At 37.7% G+C, this 26,748-nt stretch overlaps 2 protein-coding genes across 2 annotated transcripts in view; one reads left to right on the forward strand and one right to left on the reverse strand.

Annotated features, from left to right (window-relative positions):
* LMBR1 (limb development membrane protein 1) overlaps positions 1-8,295 on the forward strand; it is a 61,782-nt gene extending 53,487 nt beyond the window's left edge. The window contains exon 16 of the mRNA XM_026842258.1: positions 533-8,295. Coding sequence (XP_026698059.1) covers positions 533-615 — 83 coding nt within the window. The 3' untranslated portion in view covers positions 616-8,295. The remainder of the gene's footprint in view (positions 1-532) is intronic.
* A 2,716-nt stretch (positions 8,296-11,011) lies between these two features.
* The window catches only part of RNF32 (ring finger protein 32), a 79,087-nt gene continuing 63,350 nt past the window's right edge, over positions 11,012-26,748 (reverse strand). Inside the window, 11 exon segments of the mRNA XM_026843500.1 lie at positions 11,012-11,190; positions 11,732-11,788; positions 14,784-14,797; positions 17,842-17,894; positions 17,896-17,946; positions 18,157-18,244; positions 18,247-18,277; positions 18,717-18,749; positions 20,458-20,547; positions 20,550-20,602; positions 25,290-25,540. Of these exon segments, the coding sequence (XP_026699301.1) occupies positions 11,083-11,190; positions 11,732-11,788; positions 14,784-14,797; positions 17,842-17,894; positions 17,896-17,946; positions 18,157-18,244; positions 18,247-18,277; positions 18,717-18,749; positions 20,458-20,547; positions 20,550-20,602; positions 25,290-25,540 (829 nt within the window). The 3' untranslated portion in view covers positions 11,012-11,082.

Genomic DNA, 26,748 nt, shown 5'->3' on the forward strand with positions numbered 1-26,748 from the left:
TAATTTAACTGCTTTCCTGGGGCAGGATTTTAATTAGCACTCAGAGAACTATGCAAATGGTTGTAAACAAATCAGTAATAATGTAGGCCTAAAAATACTTAGTCATATAAACAGTTTAAAGAGGTGATATGGTCATCACCAGTGATCTTAAAGTCAGCAATGGATGCTTTTCAGAAAGATGCTATAGTTTCAAAGAAATATTTTAGGTAATTATTTTGGTCTTTCTAGGTTGACAGAGTAAAGGATTGGAAGTCTTTTGTGGTTCTTAACATCTAAGTCTGCCATTTAAGCAATGTGAAGTTAGGCTTCTCTTGCTTCCATGCTTGTCCATTGCAATGGACTTTCCTCACTTAAAACGTAACTGAGGGAATTTCCTAGAAGTAACTCCTACCTGAGGTAGAATGTCAATTCTGATCTTAGCAAAGTCCTTAAGCACAAAGTAGAAGTTGGTTTGTGTGGTATTATTTTGAATACCTGTGTGTATGAAACATGGCAGAATCTCAGTTTTTCTGTGTTGTGTCATGTTTTGCAGGATTAGATAAACTTCACCTGTCAAACAATCCAAGAGAGTCAGAGACAAAGCCGTCTGCAAATGGGCATCAGAAAACACTGTGATTTAACAATCACCTGCAATCAACAGAGCTGAAAACATCAACCTCATGGCATTCCTGTCATCTCATCAACATTTTTATATTGGTGTTGTTTGATAATTTGGGTCCAACCTTGTCTCATTTTTTGATGCTGTGTGCTTCTGAGGAAGTGAGGTATATCAGATTCTTCTCTTTCCAGTGAACTTTTGGTCTGCGTGTTTATTTCCCAGTAAGTTAATGCAGGAGGTGCCTTGAAGACTGGAAGCTGAAGAGAATAATGCATTCCTTTTTATTTGTTGACAGTCTCACATCTTTAGGTACAAACCTGCTACTATTTGAATGCACAGTACTTCCTATGTTATACAGACACAGCTGTAAATAACAACTTTGGGACTTGGTTAAAAAGAAAAAAAAAAAAAGATACACTTGAAGCCCAATGTGACCCTTACTGGAAATGTAAACTACCTGGAGTAAGTATTCTTGACAGCAGATAAAACAGTTTCACTAAGAACGTGTTAAAAATGACAGTAACTGTTAGAGATCACATTTCCTTTCATGCTGGATACAGTAAGCTGTTCATAGTCTAACGTCATGAAGCTTTCTCGGAAGGCCAGCGTTTTCAGCTTTCTGTTCTTAGCTATAAATGCCAGTTACTTTACTGGTAGTCAGACAATGTCTTACTGAATAGAGTGAAGTACAAGATGAAGACTTCAGTGTTAAATCTGAGCCTAGTATGCTTTGTAAAAAGCTGTGTAGACCCCCTGTCACAGCTCTTGCAGTTCTGTAAGCTGTTGTGCCATGGAGGTCACTTACCCTACCAAGTACATCCCTGTAAAATTCTTTATGAACTACTGTGTATAAGCAGTACTTGTAATCAATGCAAGCAGCACAGGCCTAGGAGGCTGCAATTGCAGTTTTTTACAATCTTCTTTAATTTTAAGTAAATTATTTCTCTAAATTTATACTCTAGTTACCAGGATTTCTGTTCAGCAGCATAATCCAGTGTCTTTCACTAACCTGTTTTTTAATGTACACATGAACATGTATATAGGCTTATATGTGTAGATACCGTAAATTAAATTCTAAGCTTATGGAGAGGACATAGATGGCTTGGTAAGTAGAACTTGCGTGTTTAGTCTTGGTGGTATGAATTCCTGCGGTGTTACATTTTAACTGCTCAGAGGCCTTAGATTTGGGATGGCATTGGTGGGTGGCAACATCGCTTTTCTTAGTATTACTGCAGCCTTAGGAATCCTTCAAGCAGTTTATAGTAAAGAAAAAAATCCCACTGACCAAAACCCAAGTAAATATTCAAAGTCTGGTTGCACTTCTGTCCTGCTCTGCCACAAGTAATCTTCAAACAGATTGGAATGGGGACATCTTCAGTGTGTGCCCATTATGTAGTGAGTCAGATAATGTTTGTGTTTATTTCCTGTTTCTGTAAAGCAAGCATGTCTGTCTGTGGTTTGAAGTCTTACACGTGATCAAGCAGTGACAACTAGCTCTCCAGTGTGGTTCTGAAAAAGATAAACTCTCAGTGAGAAACTTTGGCTGTACTGAGATGACTGCTCTGGCCTTTAGACCTTGCTGCTGTGTGTGTGAATGTGAGCTTTCCCCCCCATCCCCCAAAGAGTGCTTCAGAAATTAAACTCCAGTATACATGAAGATTTCTCAGTTTTTTTGCAGCTGCCTTTTCTGACTGGAGCTGGGGCATAATGTAAATATTGCTGTAGTAAATATGATACTAGAGAGTTACTCTTTTTTGTGTGTGTGATTAGTATAAATTCAAGGCTTATTAAACTGACTGTTGATGTGTTGTACTGAGTCTTGGAAGACAAAGTAAAATTGCTTGATTTCACTTTACAAGTGCTTGATTTCATTTTACAAGCATTTTTTCTGTTGTTTGAGTTTAATGCTGACATTTTAGTGAGAAATCTGAGTCAAAGTTCTTCAATCAAGAACAGGGAGCTGTAATTAAAAGTTGTTTTAAAATGTTTACATATAAAATATTGGGAGATTTATTATTAGGGTCATCATTCAGGTATTCTCTGTAGCCTTATGTATTAGCATTATAGTTAAAAATAACTGAAATGAATCCACTTGTCCATGCAAGTGATTGTGTGACCAAAATTGTCCTCGTGTCTTAATGGGGCTGGTGAATTGTGGTGTGTAAGGCTTAGTTAGTTTTATTAAAATATTTCTATTACAATTTAAAGACAGTTATTAAAATAAACTAATTTCTTCAGTTTCACAGAGTGTAAGGAATAAATGTAGGGAGTGTGAACCAGCAAAGGTCTTGCTTTTCATGCTTTTGGAGAGATGTTTGTCCTGGCATCAGTGACCCAAGAACACAGAAAAAGATGGGATTATGATGTGTATGTGGCCTCTGAAAGCAAGTTGGGCAGTTACTTAAATTGAGCAGAGACAGTTCCTGCTGATAAGCACACAAGTTTCAGGCAAGGCTTTATAACTGTTTCAAAAGTTATAGCCTTGCCTGTTCCCACCCCTTCTGCTGGATTCTGCAGTCAGAGATATGTACAGGTTAAGGCTACCTTAGTGAAGATTTTACACTGAAACATGGAAGATGGTTAAGATGCTGAGTAGTTTCCAAGGTGGACGAGAAATACAGAATTACCCTGTGCAACTACTGACAGTGTTTTGTTTTAAAATCAGCTGTTTATATTGTGACACTGTTCACATTAAAATATGCCTTTGGCCTTGAAAATTACATGCTTATGCAAAACTTTACAGATACAATGCTACAAATATACTATGTGTAAGATACAGGTCACTATATACTTTTCACAGAAGCATATGGTCACTTAAATACAAGCAACTGGTAATTCATTAATGGATATTGACAATACATTCCTAGTATTTTGACTCATGTAGAGTCAGGTGGTCTATACCTTCAAGGTATATACAGCTGATCTTAGTAACATTAACATCTGCCTCACTTCTTATGAGGCAAAAAGCACATAAATGCTTCCATCTTCAACTAGATATCACACAAGACCAAAAAGTAGATGTAAACTAAGTGTTTTAAGTTAGCCATTTCTTGGCTTTATTCTGTGTTGGTAGCACAATACTAAATGCAGTGGCAGAACTGTAATGTTGTGGGATTTCTAAGCATAAAGCACACATACTTATCACTTTAAGCTAAAAAACAATAGTATTGGTTACTGTACGAGTAACAGTTTTTGCATTCATAGGAAGCTTTGTTTACTGTCTGTGATGTGATGTTTATCTCTGGCCCTGTTCCTCTGATACCTTTTACCCTGTTTACTGTTTTAGTGTCATAGAAATTAAAGGATTTCACAAGTTGGTTTCCTTGTCTGGTTCTAAAGTACCACCTCAAGTACCACAGAGGCACGGCGCGGTGCTGCAGTCGAGCCTGTGCAGACAGGGGCTTGTGCAGCCGTATGCTGAATGGGACATGCACGTGAGCGGGTGCTGCAGAGTGACACTTCCTCCAGGGTGACAAGTGCTAAGGGGGCTGCAGCCCTTTTCTGGACCACCAGGTCTCTCCTGCTTGCCCATATGTCTCTGCAGCAGTTGATGCTACTTCAGGTGCTTACATGTGCCCCACTGCTGTGTAGTAAAGACAAAAGATGGCCCTTTTCATAAAAAATATCTGTATTAGAAAGGAGTAAGGTAGAAACAAAGAGCAATTGGCTTCTTCATGCATGTGACTTTCCTTGAATTTTGTGAGAATCTTACAGGTTATTTTCCTTTTTCTTTCTTTTCCTCCTCTTCCAGAAGCTGAGGTGGTGTATGTACAACAGCTGAGCCTTATGCTTAGTGGACCAGAATCTACAATTTTGATAGACCAAATAGAGAAAGACAGTTAAATCATGTTCTTTTACGTATACTCTGATTTTTAAAAAGAGGCTTTTTAAATCTAGGTAATTTAAGCAGAGACAGTATGCTAAGGCCATGTTAATAACTCTTTAAAAAGAAATGTGCTTAGTTTTGTTTAAAAAAGAACTGTTGATGTGAACTGTGATGCTCTAAGGAAGTAAGATCCCCTACCCACTAGTGTTAGTATTTTTGTTGTTATTTTAGTGCTGACTTGAGACAATATTGCATACACTAACTTCCCTCTCCAACCCGTGTATTTCATGAGCTGAAATCTCGAGCTTCTGAATATTGAATTTACTATTGGTAAACCGGCAAGTTAGAGTTACATTAACAACAGTCTCATTAACAGCACTTGAACATTACAGAAATGCTGCTTTTGATTTCTTCCCATTTGGGGAGAGCCATCTAAGCCAACAGCCATCACCCAGATGGTGATAAACTCTGCCACCTTTTTCTACCCTGCCCAGTGCCCTTACCACAGGCAAACGGTCTCTGACACTGTCTTAAGAAGTTGTGATACTCCTTTTCTGCTGAAGGTGTGAGGAGATAGCCCATGGTTTGTCTGTCTGCCACACACAATTCTAGTTGCTGAGTTGGGTTGCTTTTGATTGGGATTGCAAGACTTTCTGGGTGTCCAGGTGATAGCTGTGCATGTTCTTGAACTGTAGCTTTTCACTTCCAGCTCTTTTGTTGGAAGTAAAAAGTCCTTCAGGTTTTTCTGGCTGTACATTTCTGTGCAGGCCATTCTGTGGTTGAATGGCTTCTTGCTGTCTCAAGAATGTTGCATGGCTCTGCACAGAACCATGCTCCCTCAGACCACAGCCAGAGAGGATCTTCTACAAGTGTTATTTTAACAATTAAAGCCTGTCAATATTGGTCAGAATCTCAGGAAGGAGAACACATCTTGGGAATTAACACTAAGTGTCACTTCCAGAATCCCCACTGTGCCCAGTAATTGGGGAGGGGTGAGGTGGGGGAAATGACATGGAGCTCACCTGTGCAGACAGTCTGTTTTTCATTCTTTTCCTAGTCAATCCTTAAGATTCTGTATTACTGAAAATGTATTTAAAATCCGTTAGAAATTCAGGGGCTGATAATACTTTTTTCTAAATCTGGCCTTAATTCTTTAAGACATCTAACATCTTTGCTTGCTTTCCTTTTTTATGTTTTCAAGTCATTCACTATCTTACTTGGTGGCATTGATGTTCGGAATATATACTTTTGATGTAGACAAAACGTGAACTAACGGAACAAGAAGAATCTACATGGATCTGATATATACCAGAAGGAAACTTAAATGGGAAGGTTCTTCTGAAATGTTTCACAGTTGAAGCTCCTAAAACTCTTCTTTCAAAGAGAAACACATCTATCAGTATATTAAGGTTAATTGCACATTCTCTAAATATGCCAGTAATTCACTAACAGTGAAAAGAACTTAATAAATTCTTAAAATCTGTTTTTTGATTCACAGTGCAGCAGTATCCTTCACTTTATAGAAGTCTGTGAACTTTTTAAGAAAGGTCTGTCTTGGCAACAGAAAAGCTGGGGATGCTTGCTAGTTGTGTGTTAATACCATATTTTTCTACGTAACTTTTTCAGTTTCATTCATTGCTCATAGATTATTATTTTTTTAATATACATAGCATTAAATGGTTTAACAAATACAGAAGGTCATTCCAAACAGTTAAAGGGATAGTGTCAGGAATATCTAAATGTTGATAATTATAGCATATCTAATTCCAAGCTGTTTAAAAGCTGTATCTGTATGAAGGCCTCATGTAAACATAGACATTGGGTAATCCCAGTTGTTAAAAGGCTTTTAGGTATCTGATTATTCATTTGTACCTATACAAGCACTTTGGGATACTGCTTCTAAATGGCTTCTAAATGTTTGTGGTATATTAAGCTCAAGTGCTGCTGTTGTTTCCACCTCCCTACCCCCATTACATTAAGTTTTATAGTTGGCATCACTGGATGAAGCTCCTTTCATGAACAGTGCTTTATTTTGCATTCCTCATATACTCAGTGCTTCCATAGATAGCAGCTGTTGAAGTATCGGGCACTTGCTTTGATTTTAATATATTTCTTATCCCACATAGTCTATGCAGAGACATTCCATAGTTAGAGATGTTCTTCCATTATGAAAACGTTAGTATTTATTTATTCATTTGTACTTGATCTTTTTTTACCACTAGATTCCATTAAAATGATCCTGTCATTATAGCGGGTCATCTAACAAATTACAAGAGCTCATGTAAGTTTGAAATAGGAGTGAGATGGAAATGGTTTAGTCATTGCATATAGATGTGCTTTTAACTTTCAGTAGTGTGAGGTAAACAGCCCGCTTCTCTGAGAGAGTAACGTGCTTGTACAGCTGATTTGAGCCCATACCAATGGCAGTTACTGTGGTGTAGCTGACATTCTGTGGAACCGCTCCTCAGTTACTGTCCTTGTAATCTGTAGAGTAAGACCACAGCTCTTGATGTGCGTGGCTGCCTCACTCAGCTAGTGATCGAGACACATCGTTCTGGTGTGTCAGCAGTGTGTAACTGTCATGTTTTGATCAAAGTCAAACGTTGCATGGTGCCAAGGTAAGACTCTTTGTTTTCTGTACCTTTTGTAGTTCACATGTATGAGTGCATTTTGGACCTTCTCTCTCCATGTAAAATGATCATTCAGAAGAGTGGCATGATGGCCATACCCGTATTCTGAATACAATGGGTGTATTTAAGTGCTTAAGGAGAAAATGAACTGGTGCATGACTTCTTTTCCCCCTAACCACAAGTTTTCCCAGTCTGGGCCAAAATATTTAGATTCACAAAATCTGTGTGAGTAACCTTCTCCTCCCTGGTTTTATATAGCAAAACAAAGTTGAGCCACTTTTCATTTTTTAAAGGTAGGCTTCAAGGTATTTTTGTTTTATGTGGCTGGACTTTTATTGCTTTAAAAACATGGATAGAAAATGAAGATACATTTGGGTCATGGACTTCAGATTTTAAAGCGTATGAAACACATACTTGTACACAAAAGATATGGCTGGATTTCCTTTACTTTCTTGTGGGGTTAGGAACCCAACCCGATGTTCATTACCCAAACAGAAAACATGCATTACTCTTGTCTTCACAAAGCTTTGTCTCCAAAATTCCCACTGAGGAGGCTGCAGATGTTCTCAGAGTGCTGCTGACCCTCTCATCACATGGGATCAGCTTCACGTGGACTTGGGTGACACGACCGTAACAATACATTTCTGAACTAGCATTTCTATGGATGTTGCTGCTGCTGACGCTGTAACAATGGCAGCAGGTAGCTTGTCATGCACTTTCCGGTTTTTCATTGCAGTGTTACTTGTTAAGATTTCAGTTTACCAAAAAAAAAAAAAAAATTACACACAACCTTAACTCTGAGGTTGAGAGATGGTGGAATCGGTGGTCCCCTCTTGGCCCCATTGTGCTTAAGGCTTTGTAAACTCTGCAGTCTTGAGCAACTGATGTTTCTTTCACATGGATGTATTTTGAACCAAGGTTAAATACAGCTGAAAAATTATGCTTTTAGTGTTACTTTAAAGAGAACAATTTTCTGTGTACATACCTTCTCCCCACCAAACCCTTCCCGCTTTATTTTAGGTCATCCAAAAATATGTTTTATAATGTTCTCAGTTATGGATACTTTGGTGTGTTACAAAACTAAATGAAAATACTTGCCACCTTAGCCAGGTTGATTTTTTTTCTGTGAAAAGCAGTGATAATGTGTTTTTTCCTTTGCTTGAAATGTTACGCTGAATGTTTTGTAGGAAGATTTTTTTTTTTTTTTTACTGTGTTTTCAATAAAGTTAAAGTGTGATTCATAGTGGAGTTTTGCATTTTTTTAAAAGCAAAACTTATTTTAAACAATCTCTGTGGCATTCTAAATTATCCTGTAACTGGTGTGAATAGTTATATTCCTCCCTCTTTCTTCCTTTCTCCCCCTGGTTTAACATGCTTTGGAGATTCTCAGGTATTTAAAATACATGATATATGGTACGTGATGGAGATTCCTGTACATTCAGAGGCATTACAGCTCTGCCTTTGACAGGTGCACAATTAATTGGAACACTCTAGGCAAGTGGGGTTTGTTTATAGAAGAGGATGCTGATTATGTAAAGTATAACTCATTTTCAATAGCGTAATAGTTTGACTGAAGGGCAATTTATATGTATTAAAAATCTGACCACCATGTTTCCAAAGTTGTTTGAAACTTAAACAGCTTCAGACTTTTCATTTCACGGAGATTTTAGGACGTTTTGGAAGTTCAAGAATCACATGGCTGGAGGGGACCTGGAGATGTCTCATCCATTCAGCTGCACAGGATCAAACATACCTACGTTACTGCTGGTATTTAACCAGCCTGGCAGGGACTGTCTGCGATGCGATTCCTGTGCTGTCTCTAAGCAGTATATTCCAGTGTTTAGTTGTCCAAGGTTTCCTAAATGTCAGACATGTGAACAGCCCTTACCATGCTTTAAGCTTTGGTTCTCAGATGTCTACAGTATGACAAGTATTTCTGCTTGCACCAGCTTTTTCCACACCTGAAAGGTTGTATTTCCCTTTATCTTCAATAGAAGTGACCCCCAGTTCCCTCCAGTGCTTTACATAGGCCTCCTATCATCCTTTTTGCTGCCTGTGGGGACCCTTAGGTGTTTCTAGAAATGCAGAGCTCGGAACTAGATGTGCAAACCCCCAAGCTGGAGCCTTTACACTCCATCATGTCTTCAGTACTCTTTTGTTTTGGGGTTGGTTTTGGTGGTTTTTGGGTTGTTTGTTTTTTTTTTTTTTGCAACATCATTCATTCATACTGAACTTGTGTTCTCAAATATATTTCTAGATGCCTTTCTACAGAACATATCTATATTACTACATATATAAGATGCAAGTCATACTGTACATGGGGTTATTCCAACATTGTATATTTTGTACTTTAATTTTTTATAACACTTTTCTACTTCATCTGCAGGACTGTGTCCTGTTAGAGAAACAAACTGAATTGACTTGATGATTCTCTTCTTGGCAAATCTCATGTCAAATAGTAGTTCGTTAGAAGTAGTTTGTACCAGTGTTTTTCTGGGAGATGAAGTGAAACTAATGTTTGCATTTCCCCAGGATTTTTTCCCTCTTCCCCTATTTCAGGATAGGTTTATTAATTTCTAGTTCTTCAGAGTGTCACACAGTCTCCACAAGTTCCTGCAACCATCTCTGAAAGTCCTGCAGACAGCCTTCTGGCTGCCCAAAACCAGTCAATCAGCAACCAATCTGTAAAGCACTTTTTCTGTAATGATTCTCTAATACAGCCTTTCCCACTTCCAGCTTAAGATTAAATCCATACACCTACTATTGTGGTGACCACCTTCATGCATGACTCAGTTTGATCTTGTCGGTATTATTTGGAAGCTCTCCATCAATTGTGTAGTTGGTCAGTTACTGCATTTTTATGCAAAACAAATTTTCTTTTTACCTTGATGTATTGCTGTTTCACTTTGGTTTAGTTTCGATTTCTGTCTTTGTCCTCATAAATTACCTGTGGTGACCTTAGTTTCAGCAATGCATAACTGAGAAGTCATAATCATGTTTTTATTTCTCTTGAAAATGGTCAGTACTTACTGTTCCAGGTTCTCTGAAGTTCTGAAATGATCATGCATCTTTGAGGGCCACTTTTATCTACGTACAGCTATGGAACTGGTCAGAGTCATTCCAGGAGAAGCAGCAGTCAAGGGTTCTACTTAGTAAACGTGGCTAAAGGAAAAGGAGAAATTTCTTGTTACAGCTACCAGCTGCAGTAGTGGCAGTCCGTGTGAGTAGGAACCTGCAGCCTATCAGGTGTTAAAAAAACGGTGAGGGAAAGAGTGGGGTATTGCTGAATGAACACAATGCCTGAAACAACTCTGTCTCATCTTTGAAAAAGGGAAATTAAAATGGAGGAGGGTGGGAGTGACAGAGAGAGGAAGAATAAAAATGCTGGAAGACCAAAGGTGGAACTGAGTATAAAAGGGAAGCAACAGCACTCTTCTAACTAAATAGAAGGCAAGTGCCATTGTCCATACAAAATCATTTATTCTTGGAAGATCTGACTCTGAAAAGGCTTCCAAATTTGGAAGTACATGTGGTGTTAGCTACGATCTATGAGGTAGTTCATTAGGAGCTATATGAATCACAAAGAATCACAGAATCAGCTAGGTTGGAAAAGACCTTGAAGATCATCCAGTCCAACCATTAACACTGACAGTTCCCAACTACACCAGATCCCTCAGTGCTGTGTCAACTGACTCTTAAACACCTCCAGGGATGGGGACTCCACCACCTCCCTGGGCAGCCCATTCCAACGCCCAACAACCCGTTCTGGAAAGAAATGCTTCCTAATATCCAGTCTAAACCTTCCCTGGCACAACTTGAGGCCATTCCCTCTTGTTCTATCACTTGTTACTTGGTTAAAGAGACTCATCCCCAGCTCTCTGCAACCTTCTTTCAGGTAGCTGTAGAGGGCGATGATGTGTCCCCTCAGTCTCCTCCAGACTAAACCCCAGTTCCCTCAGCCGCTCCTCAACATGTATCAACAGTTGAGGATTTTCTTTTGATAATGAGTGAAATAAAGGACAAATATGTCACTCTCCCAAGGAAAACTCTGCAAATGCTTGAAGACAGGTATGATAAAACAAATATGAACAATAATGTGGAACAAGAAAGTAGAAGTCTGTCTTGAAAACTGATTGCTGTTACCAGAAAAGACACAGGCAGGAACAACTGTAGGACTGAGTAGCATAATACAGATAGGACAGTCAAATATCTCTTGTTAACATGCTTGAATAAAAATAAATCAACCTGTAGTGAAACAATGGGAGGTAAATAATATCAGCAATATGCTAATTCAAAAGCTCAAATTTTATGACTGTAATGTATTTTGAGAAACTATTAACATTTTCAGTCTCAATTTTTTCACAGCCTCTTTGGGCTTTTAACTGAGTGGAAGAGAGATGCTGCTAAGGTAAACCTCTGAAGTGTAAAAACTTTTAAATATTTCTGATTTGGAACAGATGGACCAAAATTTAAGAAAACACCACTCAATTGTGCTTTCTGAAAAGACTGTCATGCCGCAAAAGAGCATAAAAGCTTATAAATACAAAACAACTTTAAAAAAAAAAAAAGCTAACCTACCTGCATCTGTATCTTCTCCCAGTCAGTTTCACTTAATAATAATTCTTTTCCTTCCAAGTTCTGAAACACATCTTAACTTGCAGCTATAGAAGAATCCACCTCAGAAAAAAATTCAGCTAGATTGATGTCCTAAGAACTCAATAGTTGATTGCTGATCTATTGAATCTGAAAATAAAATTGACTGTTGTTAGATTTGGAGTTAACTTACTGGTAGTTCATATGTGAATGAATTGTGAGTGATTGGACAAGGCAGCCTGATCCGTTGCATGATCTATAGAATCTTGTTCCAATTTGCAGCTGGTGTCTAGTGTTGATTTAGAGGTGAGAAGCATCAGGTCCCCAGACGGGCCATTATCCTTCAGAGAAAACACAGGATTTTCATAGCTGAACTTTCCCAAGATAGATGTATTATTCTTAACCCAGATGATGCAGCACAGAAGGTACAGCTGTGTTTGAGAAAAGAAGTCCAGAACTTAGCTGAGCATTGGTTATTTGAAGGGAAACCAGTGCACCTGTTGTGGGGTTAGTTAAAGGCAATGATAACCAGTGTGAGAAGAGGTGTTGTCATTGGTACAGACTTCTATGACCTACTGTCTTAAATGTTTCTGCCTATTGCACACAGGCCTCTGGTGGTCATATCTGAAGATGCTCCCATCTGCACTCAGCAAAATAAATACCTAAAAGCAATGAATGCTTTCCTTAATCACCTGCTGGAGTGCAATTCTAACTCACTGTGGCTGCTTTCATTGTTACCTCAATAGCTGAAGGTTCTGTAAGGAGTCACACAAATTTCGACTTGTCTTTTGTGATTCTGCTTGTACATGCTTTCAGCAGCTTTAAGGAACATTTCAACACCTGTACCATGACCATGCAATGTGAGCCCTTCTCTCCATGCACTTCCTGTGAATGAAAACTTGATAGGAAAACAGAGAGCTGTCTTGTCAGGGAGGGTGGGATAGGAAGGAGGAGGTGAGGTGGCAGAAGTGTTGTCAAGGTCAGACAGCCTGGTGGTACCTGAACACTTTCCTATTGTTTCATTTCACTTTTTTGGGGTAGCTTTTCTTTACCAGGACATGTGCTCCCCTACAACTGCTAAAGTGACCCTTCATAGCATCTCAGAATATTCAAAGTGAGCTTTCCTAGACTCCAAGAAATTGAGAGCCCAAATCCCACAAAAACTATCTGAAAAGCTTGTTTAACATTCTCAGGTTTCATTTAAACTTTGGGTTTCCTAAATTTCCTTCTAAAACTATGAAAAACTCACTGGTTAATGTCGTTATTTAAAAAAAAAAAAATAAATGTGCAAGTATGTAAGTGTCTTTCGGTGAAACCCATAATTTTCTCAATAAAGACTTGAGACAAACATTAGAAGTGTCCAGGTAAGGGAAATGGTGAAAACCTTACTGTAAGGCAAGTTGTTTGCTTCTCGATGTTAGATTTCATCCTGTGTATTCCTTTTTTTTTTTTTTTTAAGGTCTGATTCACTGCTGAGACCCATTATGACTGACTGTATTTCCACATGATCTCTAACACAACAGTATATGGAAAGGATGTATCCATTTGTCAGTACAAACTGGATTTAGTTACCTTGTGATACATCATCATTAACTAACATAGCTAAAAAGAAGAAAAAAAAAAATCCCCAAGCCCCCTTGTACAGTGTATATATTTAAATCACAATGTGCTAGGAAAAGCAGCAGCCCCTTATGTACTCTGTGAGAGAATTCTATGTCTAGCAGAAAGCAGATGGGTAATCTTGTGCTCTTCTCATGGCTGTTCACTGACAAGAAAAAAAAAAAAATCTGATCCTATCCCATACAAACATGTACACTGACCTTCAGTGGTATGTGTAAAACATAAAAAAACCCAAAAAAGGATCCCACCACAGGTCTCCTTCAATATTTACACTTGGTGGTCTCCAAACAATCCCAAACGATGACACTGTGGGCTTCCTGAATGAGACATGAAATACTAATGCAGTACACTTTAATCAGGTTATGTCTTCAATATTTTAATGGGATGATGTATTTAATTAATCAATAACAGTCCTAGTATGTTTTATCTGAACTGTTATTACCTAGGTTCTAGAACTGAATCTATTCTACACTGCAATTCCAGCTGCTCTTACTGATTTCATTTTAAAATCTGACTGCATGAAGAACAGGCTGAGATTACACCTAAACATGACATAATTCATGGTTTCTGTTCAACGTCAAGTAAAGTTTGATCCATTTGAAAACACTTTTGGTTCTGATTTATGCTTGATCTTCACTTACATTGGTATCAAACTCAAACAGACCTGAACTGTTTTCATAAGAAAGCTAGAGGGATGTAATAGAAAGCTAGAGCAAGCACAACACTGATTTCCAATAGCCTCTTACAACCCAAAATTTGAGGAAAGGCAACTGCATTTTAATTCTGCCCTTATCCAGTGTCTATTTCTGTGAACGTGAGAGCAACACAGACACTGTGTGGTCAGCTGCAGGACCTGGCCTGTCTTTCTGAACTACTCTATGACTAGATAGGCTGCTGAGGAAAACTAGCCAAGAAGTAGAGCTGAAAGCAGGGGGCAGAGAGGGGCTGGGCTTGCAATAAGCCAGCAATGCCCCCTTTCTGTCTGTCTCTGGGCTGCTTGTGCCTTCTTCCCTCAGAAGGAAAAAGCCCTCCATTTCTTCCCTGAGCTTTCACCCCATTTCACTAAGTGAACCCGAAAGTCCTCTCAGGAGCCTCCTTGAGCAGAAACTATAAAAGTGAGAGGAAAGCTCTTCTCCTGCCTGAGACAATGATCTATTAAGTTCCCCTGCTGCTAAGATACTATCTGCTTTGAGCTACTCCTGCAGTATGACCTGACCCAACTCATATCTGTCAATCAGCAAATAAAGTCTAGGGTTGGAAAGATAAAAATGTAACTGAAATTCAACCCAAAATTTTTCGTAAACTGGGAAATCAGTTTGAACTATCAAGGTGAACAGAAAGGAAATAAGCATTTTGTATAATTTATTAGTGTTAACATGTTCCAGGATTTAAATGTTAAATCCTGCTGTGTTTTAATGTATAATGCTGAATAATCTTTTTTTTCCTAGAGCAGCTGAAACTGAGTAATTGAATTTATTTCTGAAAACACCGTACCTCTGTATTTTACGTCTGTGACTTCTTAAAACTTGACTAGAATGGCATAAACTGAATATCTGAAATACTCTATCGGTATGCAAAACTACATCAGTCATCTGTACAGCAGCACAAGACTATGATAAAATAAAACGATGAAACAAAGCACCGAGGTGAACTTTGTCCACTGGGAAGCCTTTTAAAGTGATCCAATGTCAGCAAATTGCTTACTAATGTGTTGACTTATGGCAACCCTCAAAAGTAAAATGAAAAGGCTGGAATTTACAGCATATCAATGAATCAGTTGATAAGCTTTTACGGGTTTAATATCCTCCTAGTTTTGCTGCTTGGAGCCACTTCAAGTTAGCAACAGAATGTTTACCATCTCCATGTGATAAAGGAAGTCAAACGACTAAACAAATTCCAGGACCATTATACTGTTTGGTGAGATTTAAATTAAAATCGTTGGGAGAAATCATGTGTAGGGGGAGGAAGAAACTAAAGTCAACTACATCATTTCACAATTACTTACCTTGCTTCCTAAACAATGGCAAGATTTTTAGCAAAGCTGGAGATAATGTAATGCATTTGAAAAGATTTAATTGCACCAATAAAAGACTATACCACAATTAAATGACATACAGAAGTGACATTTATAGGTAGGATCAAAGAAATTCACTACCTAACATGCTGAAGCAACACCCTGCTTTCTGTGTATAGTAGTGCTACAAAGTAGCCTGCTTTAGCTTCAGTGACCTTTCTTATCTCCTTTGATCTAGATTAAAAATTTTAATGAAAGGTGTAATAAAGGCTACTGTAGTACCCTGAAACAAGTAGTATGGCTCCTTCCTAGTATTAGTATTTCAGACCTTGTTTTTCATTTTGTGGTATTTGTTTAAGCATATGAAACTTGACATTTAACCTTTATGATCCTTCCAGAGGAGTTAGGATTATTAAAAATTAATATTTTTTCCAATTGTGATGCAATTTGATTATGCTAATGTTTAGAGAGTGACATTTTAAAAGCATGACAAAAGTTTGAGAGGCAAAATTTATTTTAGACAAGCTTTTTAGCATCTGGAAATGGATAGCTCCTTGTGAAAAATGTCTTTAGTGATTTCACTAACCAACACTTAAAAGTATAAGAGCAAACAGCAGGAAAACTAATCTACAATTCCCACTTGAAAGCTGCTAAGAAAAATAAGTATATATCCTTTAACCACAGTTGGTATTAAATTCATTTAAACCTGGCTAATCCATATGGGGAGACTTTATAAATTTATCCTTATTTATATTTATAAGGATAAATTTATAAGGTAAAAAAGTAGTGCCCATTTTGTTCCCTGCAAAATTCTGATATGAGAATGATTTCGTAATGCTGTGGACTATATATAGAAATGATGTTAAATGAAGACCTTCCCACAGCTTATAATCACTTGATGAAATGTGGGCAGTCTATCGGGCTGTTTCTCCCTAAAGCAGGTATCTAAGATGGTGGCCCTAAAAGCTAGCCCATTGTAGGTAGCTTGGTAGACTTCTACTGCAGCCATCTGAAGTTTGGTGACAGAAATTTTAAAAATGACAGTCATCTGCAACTTTCAGCATATTCAGAAGCCTTCTTCAACTTTACTGAGACCCTGTTTATAGCTAAGCATGGTACCTTGAGCCCCTGGAAAACTGACAGCCTTATTGGGAAAGAAGCATACAACTGTTTCCCTGGTCTTTCATCCAGAAAAATCTGTTTCTGTTGTCTGTTCTACTCATGTTACTTGAAGATTGTCACAGTCCATAGAAAGATTCACTTCTTCCAAACTTAAATGTTTGAGCACTTTCAAATATAACATTAGCTTTCTTTAGTTACCTCCATATTCATTTTCTGTTACAGGGAAGTACTTCGCACTGACTACAAAGGTAGCATAGCAACCAGCAAGCTGTCTCAGTGTTAAGGCAGAGAACAGTACTTCTTCTTTCTCCCCTGCCACTGTTACCACAGAGGCAGAACAGTGGTACCAGTTTTATTACATCAGACTGCCAGATCACCTACCTCTAGGGTACCAATCTCACTGCCACACATAAATGCATAATATAGCAAGTGAGGTTTTTTGCCTCCAAAGCTCTCTTCCAACAGGATACAACCAGGTAAACATGAGAAATAGTGACAGACAGTAACAAGCCTTCTGCAAGCACTCTTCTGTTTCACAAAAGCAGTGATTTAAAAAAAAAAAAAAACAACCCAAACAACCGATTTAAGTATTGGTTTCAACCTACCACTGATTTAGCTTGCAACTTAGGTAAGAGTATTTTCCTGGTTGCACACACTAGCTACATTTAAATGGCTTCTTGTGTGGTTTTGTAATCTCTGTTAACCAGGCTGTTGGAGATGTGGACTAGAAGATGACTTCTCTCACTCCTTGAGGGACGGTTTGGTAATTGCTGAGGATGTGTTAAAACAATTTTTGTTACTGAAAAGCTGAGCTAGGCTGGCTGTTACTAAACTGGGGATAGACAAAGTTGGCAAAGGAGGACTTGAGGATTGCACAGGACTCTGCAACAGCTGTGTGCTTAAAGGCAAGCAGGGTCATGGCAAAATGCTTGCACCTGATCTGGCCTCATTTGCAGGGGGTCAGGACCCTAATTTATTACAGTCTGACGTGTCTGAGCAGAAGTTAGAGAGGGGCAAAGCTATGGAATGGAACTATCCAGTTCAGTGTCCAGCAAGAGAAGGATGACAGTGAAAAGAAGTTATGATTGGTTATGGATTTGTTTCTCCCCTCAATATACCCCCTTCATATAATTCTATATGAAAACAGATTACTGTGATTTATCAAAAAGAAAAGGGAAATACAGAGCCTCACAAAAAGCCCACTATTGTTGGCCTAGGCAAAAAGCAGGCCTTCAAATTAAATATTTGAATTATTTTCCTTACTTCTGCGTTGTAAAGAGGATAGAATGAACAGACTAACAAGTAACCGAGTGCCTCCAGTGCTGCCTGATATGAATAAGAAGGAATAAATGAAAAGGTAGAGAGGTGATATTCAGGAGTTTTGATTTAAGGGACTTGAATCAGACCAAGAAACAGACAAAAGCAAATGCAACATCACCCTTAAAGAATTGCTTTCTTAATTTGCTATCTTTAGGACACACTGATTTTCTCGGTTTTATACCATTTTCTAACAATATATCCCCTCCAGGAAGCTAGAGTTCTGTAAGACACAATTTTGCTCAAGAATAGGAAACTCAATTTTATATAATTTTACTATTTATATGAAACAAACATTTTATGCATTTTTTTTTAACTTTTGTAGTGCATTCATTCTGTCTAGTTTCTTATTATATTAAAGTTATAACACATTTGGAACATTATTTAGAAAGAAATATTTTCCAGTGATAACACCTGTAGCAGAAGTAAGGCTTCCCTAGTACACTTCATTTTAAACAAGCGTGCCCCATCATGTATTACTCTGGTCAGATACTGCTCTGTTCTACACATAGGACAAGACTTTTACCTGTAAATTTTTCAAAGGCTTTCAAGCATGTCTGAAAAAATAACTTCAATTATGTGTAATATATTTCATATCATTGGAACCGACGAAACAGTATAGACTACAGAATGTAAAGATTTTCTATTCATCAATCCATGAACACTCTAAAAGATGCGTATTTTTATAAATAAAATGTTAAGAGAATTTTGTAAATCTTCATATATTTGCATGAAACTTCATGAATTAAACTATTCCTGCTTAGTATACAATGTATAGCTCAGTTACAAATGATGTTTTCCCATATGGTTTTAAAAATGGTAATAAAATAAAGTGCTTCATCATAGAATAGTCTTAAATTGTATTTCTTACTATAAAAATCTTGAATCAGATTTACTTTTCAAGATGATTACATTTAATTCATTAAGATATTCACTTAAGTAGTTTAAAATACTCATGTATTATATGCTTGAATAGTTATATAAAAATGTACTCACTTCATAGAATACATGAGAACATGAAAGCAGCACCTGTTTTTCAAAGGAAAAAAACACCCAACCAGACCTGACTAAAACATTCTAAAAGCTGAAAAGTAAAAAATGCTGACAAGTAAAATTCTGAGTGCCTGAAAGGTCATCAGTTTCTCTCTGTTACTACTAAAGTCTTTCTAGTGAAAATAAAATTAGTTTTCTATAAAAATTACTTGATACATTAAATCTTAAACCAATATGTGAATTTTGTGTTAACAATACACGGAGTAGCAGAAAACAAGAAATGCCTACTGCTACTGACTGGAGGAAGAGATTATAAAACAAGTACTTAAAATGAAAGCTGATTTATTTTCTTCCCTTTTCCCCACAGAGACGTTAAATTTCAAGAAGTGATATACATCAAATGCAGCATTTCACACATACAAAAAAACAAAAGAGAAAGCATGTTCACAGGCTACAAGAAAACTTCACCTTTATCTGACCTAAATTCCCACCAAATGCTGATGATCTCCATCCTGACAAAAGATATAGAGTTGGACAAAAAAGGCAGTTGGCTCTTAGAGGAAGGAAAAACTGGGAAAGGAGTGAAAACCAGAACAAGTAGTGTGCACTATTGAGCTGGCAAACACAAAAGGATTAATGGCTAGCAGCCAGCTGAAGGGAAAGCTTTCAGATACAGTGGCTTTTTTCCCTTGAGGGAGGAAAGCTAACGAAACACTGAGGACAAAAAGAATTCCACAGGCATTTCCCTTTTTGTGCCAAATCTAAAGTAACCTCTTTAATGAGTGCTGTCTTTTGCGCTCTCTTGTCAAGCTTTAGACTTTCAGGGTAGCCAGAAATTGGCAGAATGGTCTTTTGCCAGATCCATCCCACCTGTCTGTGGACAATTGTACATCTTCAGTTAACACTGATGTAAAAGGAAGCAAAAGCCCTGTATCGAAGGTTATTAAAAAACCTTGATTCACATCACAGACTTGGCTGTAAAAAGTCCTCAAGAAAAATTAAGAGGGAGAACAAGCAGAAAAAAACACCCTAAAATGCACCGCAGAAAAAAATTTGCAAGCTGTTGGGATAATTCTTCTAATTACCGTCATCACCTCTCTGAAGCAGCACTCCTCTTCAGTCAGTCACTTGTCCCTTTTGCTTAATATTTTCAAGATGATAGATGACAATCTAATAAAGCATGATGTATTTATGCTTATGCTACACACATGCACTGACTAAAGCCTTTGAGGTAAAATGCAAGCATTTCGTCATATAACCTAAGGAGGCGACTGACTGGCATTAGGAGTACATCTACTTCCGTTTTCCAAATAGACATAACTATTGAACTAAACTGCAATTGATAAAACTTGTGAAAAACAAAATATATCTTAAATTGTATAATTAGTGAATATTTACCATTATGATGAATGAAGGCTAGGATTGTATCTAAGAGGAGTTTAAATGAAGCAGAAAATAGCCTACACCTGCTTTGCAAGAACAGATAAAAAGGCTGATTGCCTTCTCTTCTATTGTCAGAACTTCAGAACTGAACAAACACTACCAACCCTTCTCTACCATGTCAAGACCAAAATACTTTCAGAGTCGGCCACTGATAGCTGGGTCCAGCTATTAAATGCTAAATGGTTTCTTACAGTAGAATCTTTCCCTTATTCTCCCAGCTAATGGATTTAGCAGTAACTCTACCAAAAAAAAAGTTAAATACAGTTGTCTAGTCCACACAACTACACAGTTTTACAGGTACTTGAGGCTGAAGTGCAAATTCTTCCCTGCATATTGCACAAGGCCGTATGGTGTCTCCACGCTGTATGGATCTCTGCTTTACTTTTACAACCGTTCTTCAGCAGCTACTGGCAAGGAAGGAAGCTCAACTAAGCTTAATTTCTGAGCTGTAGACAATAACAACAAACCACTGAATAAAACTCACTAGCAGATACAGACAATTGATTTTCTTCATGTGAAATTCATTGATCACACACTTATTTAAAAATACTTTACACAGATACTTCATATAAATCTATGCTCAGACAAACCACTAGCAGGCACCATACTTACGAGTAATTTGCTATTCAGTAATTGTCAGAACCTCTTTTACATACAGGATTTATACAGGAATTTTTTTAAATGTGAACTTTTATTTGCCAAGTAATATTAATTTATTTTGATAGCTTCTCACAGCCATTAAAATGGGGATTATTAACTAGACAATGTAACAACGCTCAATAACATAATTTCAAATCATCAGTATAAACTAAATCTGTTAGAATTCATTTAGGAAGGATTCATCAACATTGCGTTTTTGTATCCTTAAAATAAAAATGAATGAAGTGGTATAATAAAAAACTGTTGCTGGCACAAAATATTGAAGTGTAATGAGAGCGTGACAGATTCAAGAGAAATAAAGAAGCAAAAAGATGGTCACAAGACACCAGTGATAGTGTCACTGTGATAGCCAAGCTTGTTGATCTCAGATGAGAGGTGCGGAGCCTTGCTGCATGTCCATATGAAATCTCTGCCTTCTCAAAGAAGGAATCAGTGAAAATACTTACACTATTCTCCCCTTCCCCCACAAATGGCAGATAAAGTCCAGTGTCAGTAGTAAAAAGATGCTAGTAGGTACAGCAAAGAGCAGGTGTTTGTCATCTTTGAAGATCAGAGGAAGCATCTTGTGTGGACTGTCCAAAGTCAGTGGAGGAATGCCCAAGGCATGTGTAATACGTCAGTAACATGAGTCCATGATGAGGCCTCAGTGGTATTTGCTAAAACAAGAAAGGAAGCGGGACAAGCAATAGTCTGAATGCAAGCTGATAACCCCTAGATGAGAGGTTTAGCTCTAAATGGAAAGGAAAGGGTCAACTCTTTCACTCAGATTGAAATCTTTGCATAAATAGACATTAATAAGCAGCACTTATTTGTTTTGTATAATCTTTCAAAACCCCATCAGATAGCTTGTGTATTCAAACCCATTATACTAGTCAGTTGTGAAGAGAAAAGGAATCCTAATGAACCAAAGAACTGGATTTTGGTGATCCACTTGAGCAAGTATCTCATTCTTCTAGGGTAGGATTTGTTAATTTTTGAGACAGAAATTCTGCTCTGCAGCTCATCCATCTACAGATGTATATCATTAATCATTTAAAATTTGCACAAAACTGCCTTTGATCTTTTTAAAGAACTTTTGTGAGGTACTAAAGAAATTACTTTCTTCCCTTTAGTTGAACTATCTGCCTAACCTACTTCCTTGTGAGCTCATGACATCCTTCAAACGTAAATCAATTTGATTAGATTTAGAACATATCTTAGAATAACAGGATGGCTTTGAGATTTCAAGCTGGGTCAGTTTATGCTTTTGGAACAATGTGGGAAGTGCTCTCCCTACATATGGTTTAGTTCACACAGACCTCATCTCATTACTTTCATTACTGTTGTAAAGGTATCGAGTCAAAGGTAAGCAATGCATGTAAACCTAAGTATCGAAAGAAAATCTGAATCAATGAATGCTGCAGATTACATTGGTGGTCACATATGAATTGTATTAGAGGCACGCTCTCTCAGTTCCTGGACAACTCGACACCCAGACACAAACACAGCACCTCCACACGTGCAGGAGCTCACAGCTCTGCCTGCAGGCTATGGGCTACAATTCAAACCACTCTGTGTCAAGCAGCAAAGTACATATGTGTGTATTTATGGCATTGTAATTTAAGAATGTAAAATATACACTGTATTAACATAAAATAACGCCTATCAATTCTGGTGCAGTAAAATGCTTTTATCTGGTGCTCTTGATGGTGAAAAATAATATGAGCTTTAAAAGAAATATGAAGGATTCTGCAAAGTTTTTAGAGCCTAAAAACTAGTTCAGAAGATGTATTTTGCTTAAAGCTTACACATGAATTGCTGAAATTGGTAGCTGAGTGGCAAGGAAGTTTTCCTAACCAGGAGTGCTTTCCCTCTTGACCATTCAACTCCTGAAGAGCATATATTGCACAGATCATCATTTCTGCTACAAAGGAAGAATCAAGTTATAAAATACATCATAAAAGTTTCAGTAAAAACATATATAAAGTTTCATCTGACAATAATACCCAAGAGTTATCAGTTAATGAGTAAGGAAACAAGATCCTGTTTTGATAGTCCAATATACACAAGCAATGGTCTTCATGATGAGAAAATCTGGATACACAAGGAGGGAACAAGGCATCAAACCAGTCACAGCATGAAAGACAGTATCTTAACATAAAAAATGCCTGCCCTTGATTTTCTTCCAAGCACTGTGGTCAGAGACTGTTTTAAGGAAGACAATGAGATGGCTTTGTGGAAAGCCTTTTGGATACTCCCAGGGTAAGAAAAAATACTTATTTAAAACTTTCACAAATGGATGATGAAAGCTGTGAAATAGGAAGAGATTGGCGGCAAAACCTAACTTCTAAATAATATAAACCAGATGGGATATTTGTGAGGGACAGGTTATACAAGTGTTTAGAAGGAAAGCTTTTATACAACATAGTTGATGAAGGAAAACTGGCAGCAGGACACACAAGAAGGGATATGTGGTTGAAGCAAAAGGCTCTATAAAGATATCTCAAAGCAGCACTTTGAATAAATACAAGCAATCAAGCTTGAATAAATACAAGAAATCACAGCTCAAGACATCCAAGAGTTTTCAACCTTATGCACCAAGATTACAAGCCCAACCCATTTACTGACACACCCATTTACAGCCAAGTGAGTTATTTATCCTAAATTGAACACTAGCAAAGTGATTACATACATTAACCTTTAAACTATTATTATCTGATTTTAGGACCCAAGTCCCTATTAAGAAAAATTTAATGATAGAGGCCTGTGATTTTGTTTGATTACCCACAAACTCATGAAGAAAAAGTTGCATTAAATTACAATTTCAAAGTTGTTTCACAGCTGTAATGTTTAAACCACACAATCCTTATTAAGAAGAGAAAGTTTGACACAAGCATTTTAAAATAATGTGAGACTATAGGTGAAGATACTAATAAGCAAAACCCAGAAATAATGGCAATTTAAAAAAATCTTTCAGCACGTTCTTCTGAATCACTTGCACAAGCATTCATATGGGACATTTCAGTCAATGCTGTGATTTAAGGAGAAAACACTTTGTTTTTCTTATAATTGCTGAGAACATGCTCACACTTGGGCTGCATTTTTTCACCACAACCTTTAGCTTCCATAATCACTCATTATTTATATTTGTGTTAACCCCAGTACCTCTCTGCTGTTGTTTTCCCTCCACTATCCTCTCTTCTTTCAAATTCCTCTTCGAACCAAAGGAAAAACCCTCCCATCTTTAGAACTATAACCCATGTAAACATACTAATAATCACCTTGTCTTACTACCTTTGTCCTATCACTTGTTACACTCACTTGTTGTGTATTATCTTAAGTTACCCTCTTAACCTTCAGCTGATTCCAAAAGGCAGATGCCTGTGCTTGTATGGAGCCTCACTGATTTACATGGTTCTCTTTAGAGCTGAGGCTACTGTGACAGTTACTGTGGCAAAGGCAACATGATCTTCAGAGAGGCCTAAGGGCATTTTTATGAAAAAGAGCAAATAAAACAATTATTAATGATGATGAAAGTTTATTATGCTTAAAACTGCAAATTGTAGAGCCGGAAGGTCCTTTAAGAAATGCCTAATCGTGACAAGCGGGAGGATGGAGACAAGATGTTCGTGGCAAGAATACTGTAGAAACCTTCAGAAAAAGGAAATACAAGACCGAAACTGATAGGCGGGAAGCACATTTGGACTCCTGGTCTGTTAAGATGCTACCTGGCTTTGTTTTTTTAAGCTATACTGTCTGTCGCTGCTGTACAACTGTATTATTATACTACTATTTAAAAGTGAGTTTTCTCACCAGGCATCATTCCAAGCCCTCACATCTGTGACTTTTATCTTGTTGCATGCTTGCTTCTAAATTTGAAAAAAGTATTTAACTACAGGTGTTAATTCTTCCTGGGTTTAGCCCCAGGACCATTGTAAAAGCAAATCTTTTTAACTTTGAGTAAAGGTGGGTATATAGTAACAAAGAATATACTTAATGCAGCACTAGTAAATGTCTTTTTACTGAATAAGGAATAAACCAAACCATTTCAAATAGACTTAAAAAAAAAATCTTAATACTAAAACATTCCCCCAATAAATACAATATCAAAATCATTGATGTTTGCTTCAGAGTATAAGGTGAAGAAAGTTATGGTAATCAATATACAAAACATTTTTAAAAAAGTGTAAGAGACTTACTGCCTCTTAATGAAGAATTCTTCATCAGGCTGCACTAGCTTCCTCATTTTTACCTTCACTGCCACAAGGATAATATTTTTTTGTATTACATTTTAGATATGAAGACATATTCAAGCCACTGATGGTAATTCCATTGTTTACCTGATGGCCTGAACTGATGAATTTTGACAAATTTTAAACAAGATTTTATGTTGTTTAGCATTAAATTATCTTATTGGACAGAAAGCTTAGCTTTCTCATTTTAGTTTATTTTAAATAAAAACAAAAATTCACAAATAAGAATATAATGGTTTACCTAACATTAGCTGTGGAGGACTGGGATCAAGAACAAACTCCTTTCCTGCATCTTCCTTGGTTTTGTGGCAAGTGCTTTTTTCTTGGTCTACTACTGCTCTGACCACTTCTTTATTCATAGGTTTGTAAATGTTCTTGGTATTCCTTGTCCTTGGCTTAGAAGAATCTGCTAAGGAAAGATCCTGGAGCTGATGTCTGTGTATCTGATGATCGCGTAAAACAACTGCAGAAACTGCTGTTGTCTCTTGTTTCTAACAGGAGCGGCCCTAAAAAGAAAAAAAAAAAAAAAAAAAAGAAATTCTGCTCTTAGCCAATATTTTTGACATGTCAAAGGCTTTCACACACACGCAACTCCTGTACTTGAAGCCTAACATACAATTACCATTATATGAAACTTGATTGATGTTTCTAACACATCCTAGTTTTAACTTATAAAAAGTCAAATGAAATCTTTGATTTATCATTTATATTAAATAAAATAGCAGTATTTTTTAAGTTTTAATTACCGAGCCTGTAATTATTATATGCAATAAACTCATTAAGGACTATAAAAGTTTGGCATGCCCAAACACATTTTTACATCAGTGTAATTAAAAACAATCCCAAAGGCTAACCTTGCCTTCCAGAACACTGAATATAAACAAGAATATATTATTTTCATCCTGGGAATGGGTTTATCTATGTATTCCTTCATTTCTCCTCACCCTTCTGCCTTATTTTTGAAATATGTGAAATTGTACCTTGTCAAAATCATGATGCTCCATGATAATCTTTACCTGGTTTTACGGGACTCGTGTGGCTCTACAGACATGTACAAGAACTTGAATAATATGTTTCAGCAGAAACAGCCTCATCAGTAGCAGAAAGGAAACCTACAATTTCACTCATTTTCTCCTAGGTCTACCACGGCAGACAGCTTAACATGTACTCCAGGCGGAGAAGTTAACTCGGGATCCATAAAGCACTGATGGTGCCCTTCTCCTGACAGCCTGATCTCACCCCCAGTGGGCTGCCCATAACGTACACGGATCAGCTTCACAATGAATGTCGGTAATTACATATTTCAAGCTGGACAGAGGAAAAAATATGGCTGTAGCAATAAACCCCACTGAACTGTTCTGCCGGAGTAGTTTACTGTAGACAAGGCAGCCTGTGATAAGTAGGGCAGGGATGACGTCAGCAAGCCCTTTGGGGCTGAAACTGCTCGCCTGCGACCTCAACATCCTCATCGCTACAGCGGGAAGACCTGCGGCGTGGCCCGGTCGCGGAGAGGGGGCTGGCGGAGGGTGAGGGCGCCCGCTTTAGAGCTGCCTGCGCCCGTCAGGAGCCCCCGCTTACCGTTCTGCCCCAGCGTGGAGCCGCTCCTTCCGCTACCACAGCGAACTGCCCGCTCCTCCAGCCAGGCTCGAGCCTGCCACCCGCCTCTGGGCGGCCAGAGGGGCAGCAGCGCCGCCCTGCAC

This window comes from Athene cunicularia (genome assembly GCF_003259725.1).
Source record: "Athene cunicularia isolate RWA chromosome 2 unlocalized genomic scaffold, athCun1 chr2_part1, whole genome shotgun sequence".
NCBI lineage: Eukaryota > Metazoa > Chordata > Aves > Strigiformes > Strigidae > Athene > Athene cunicularia.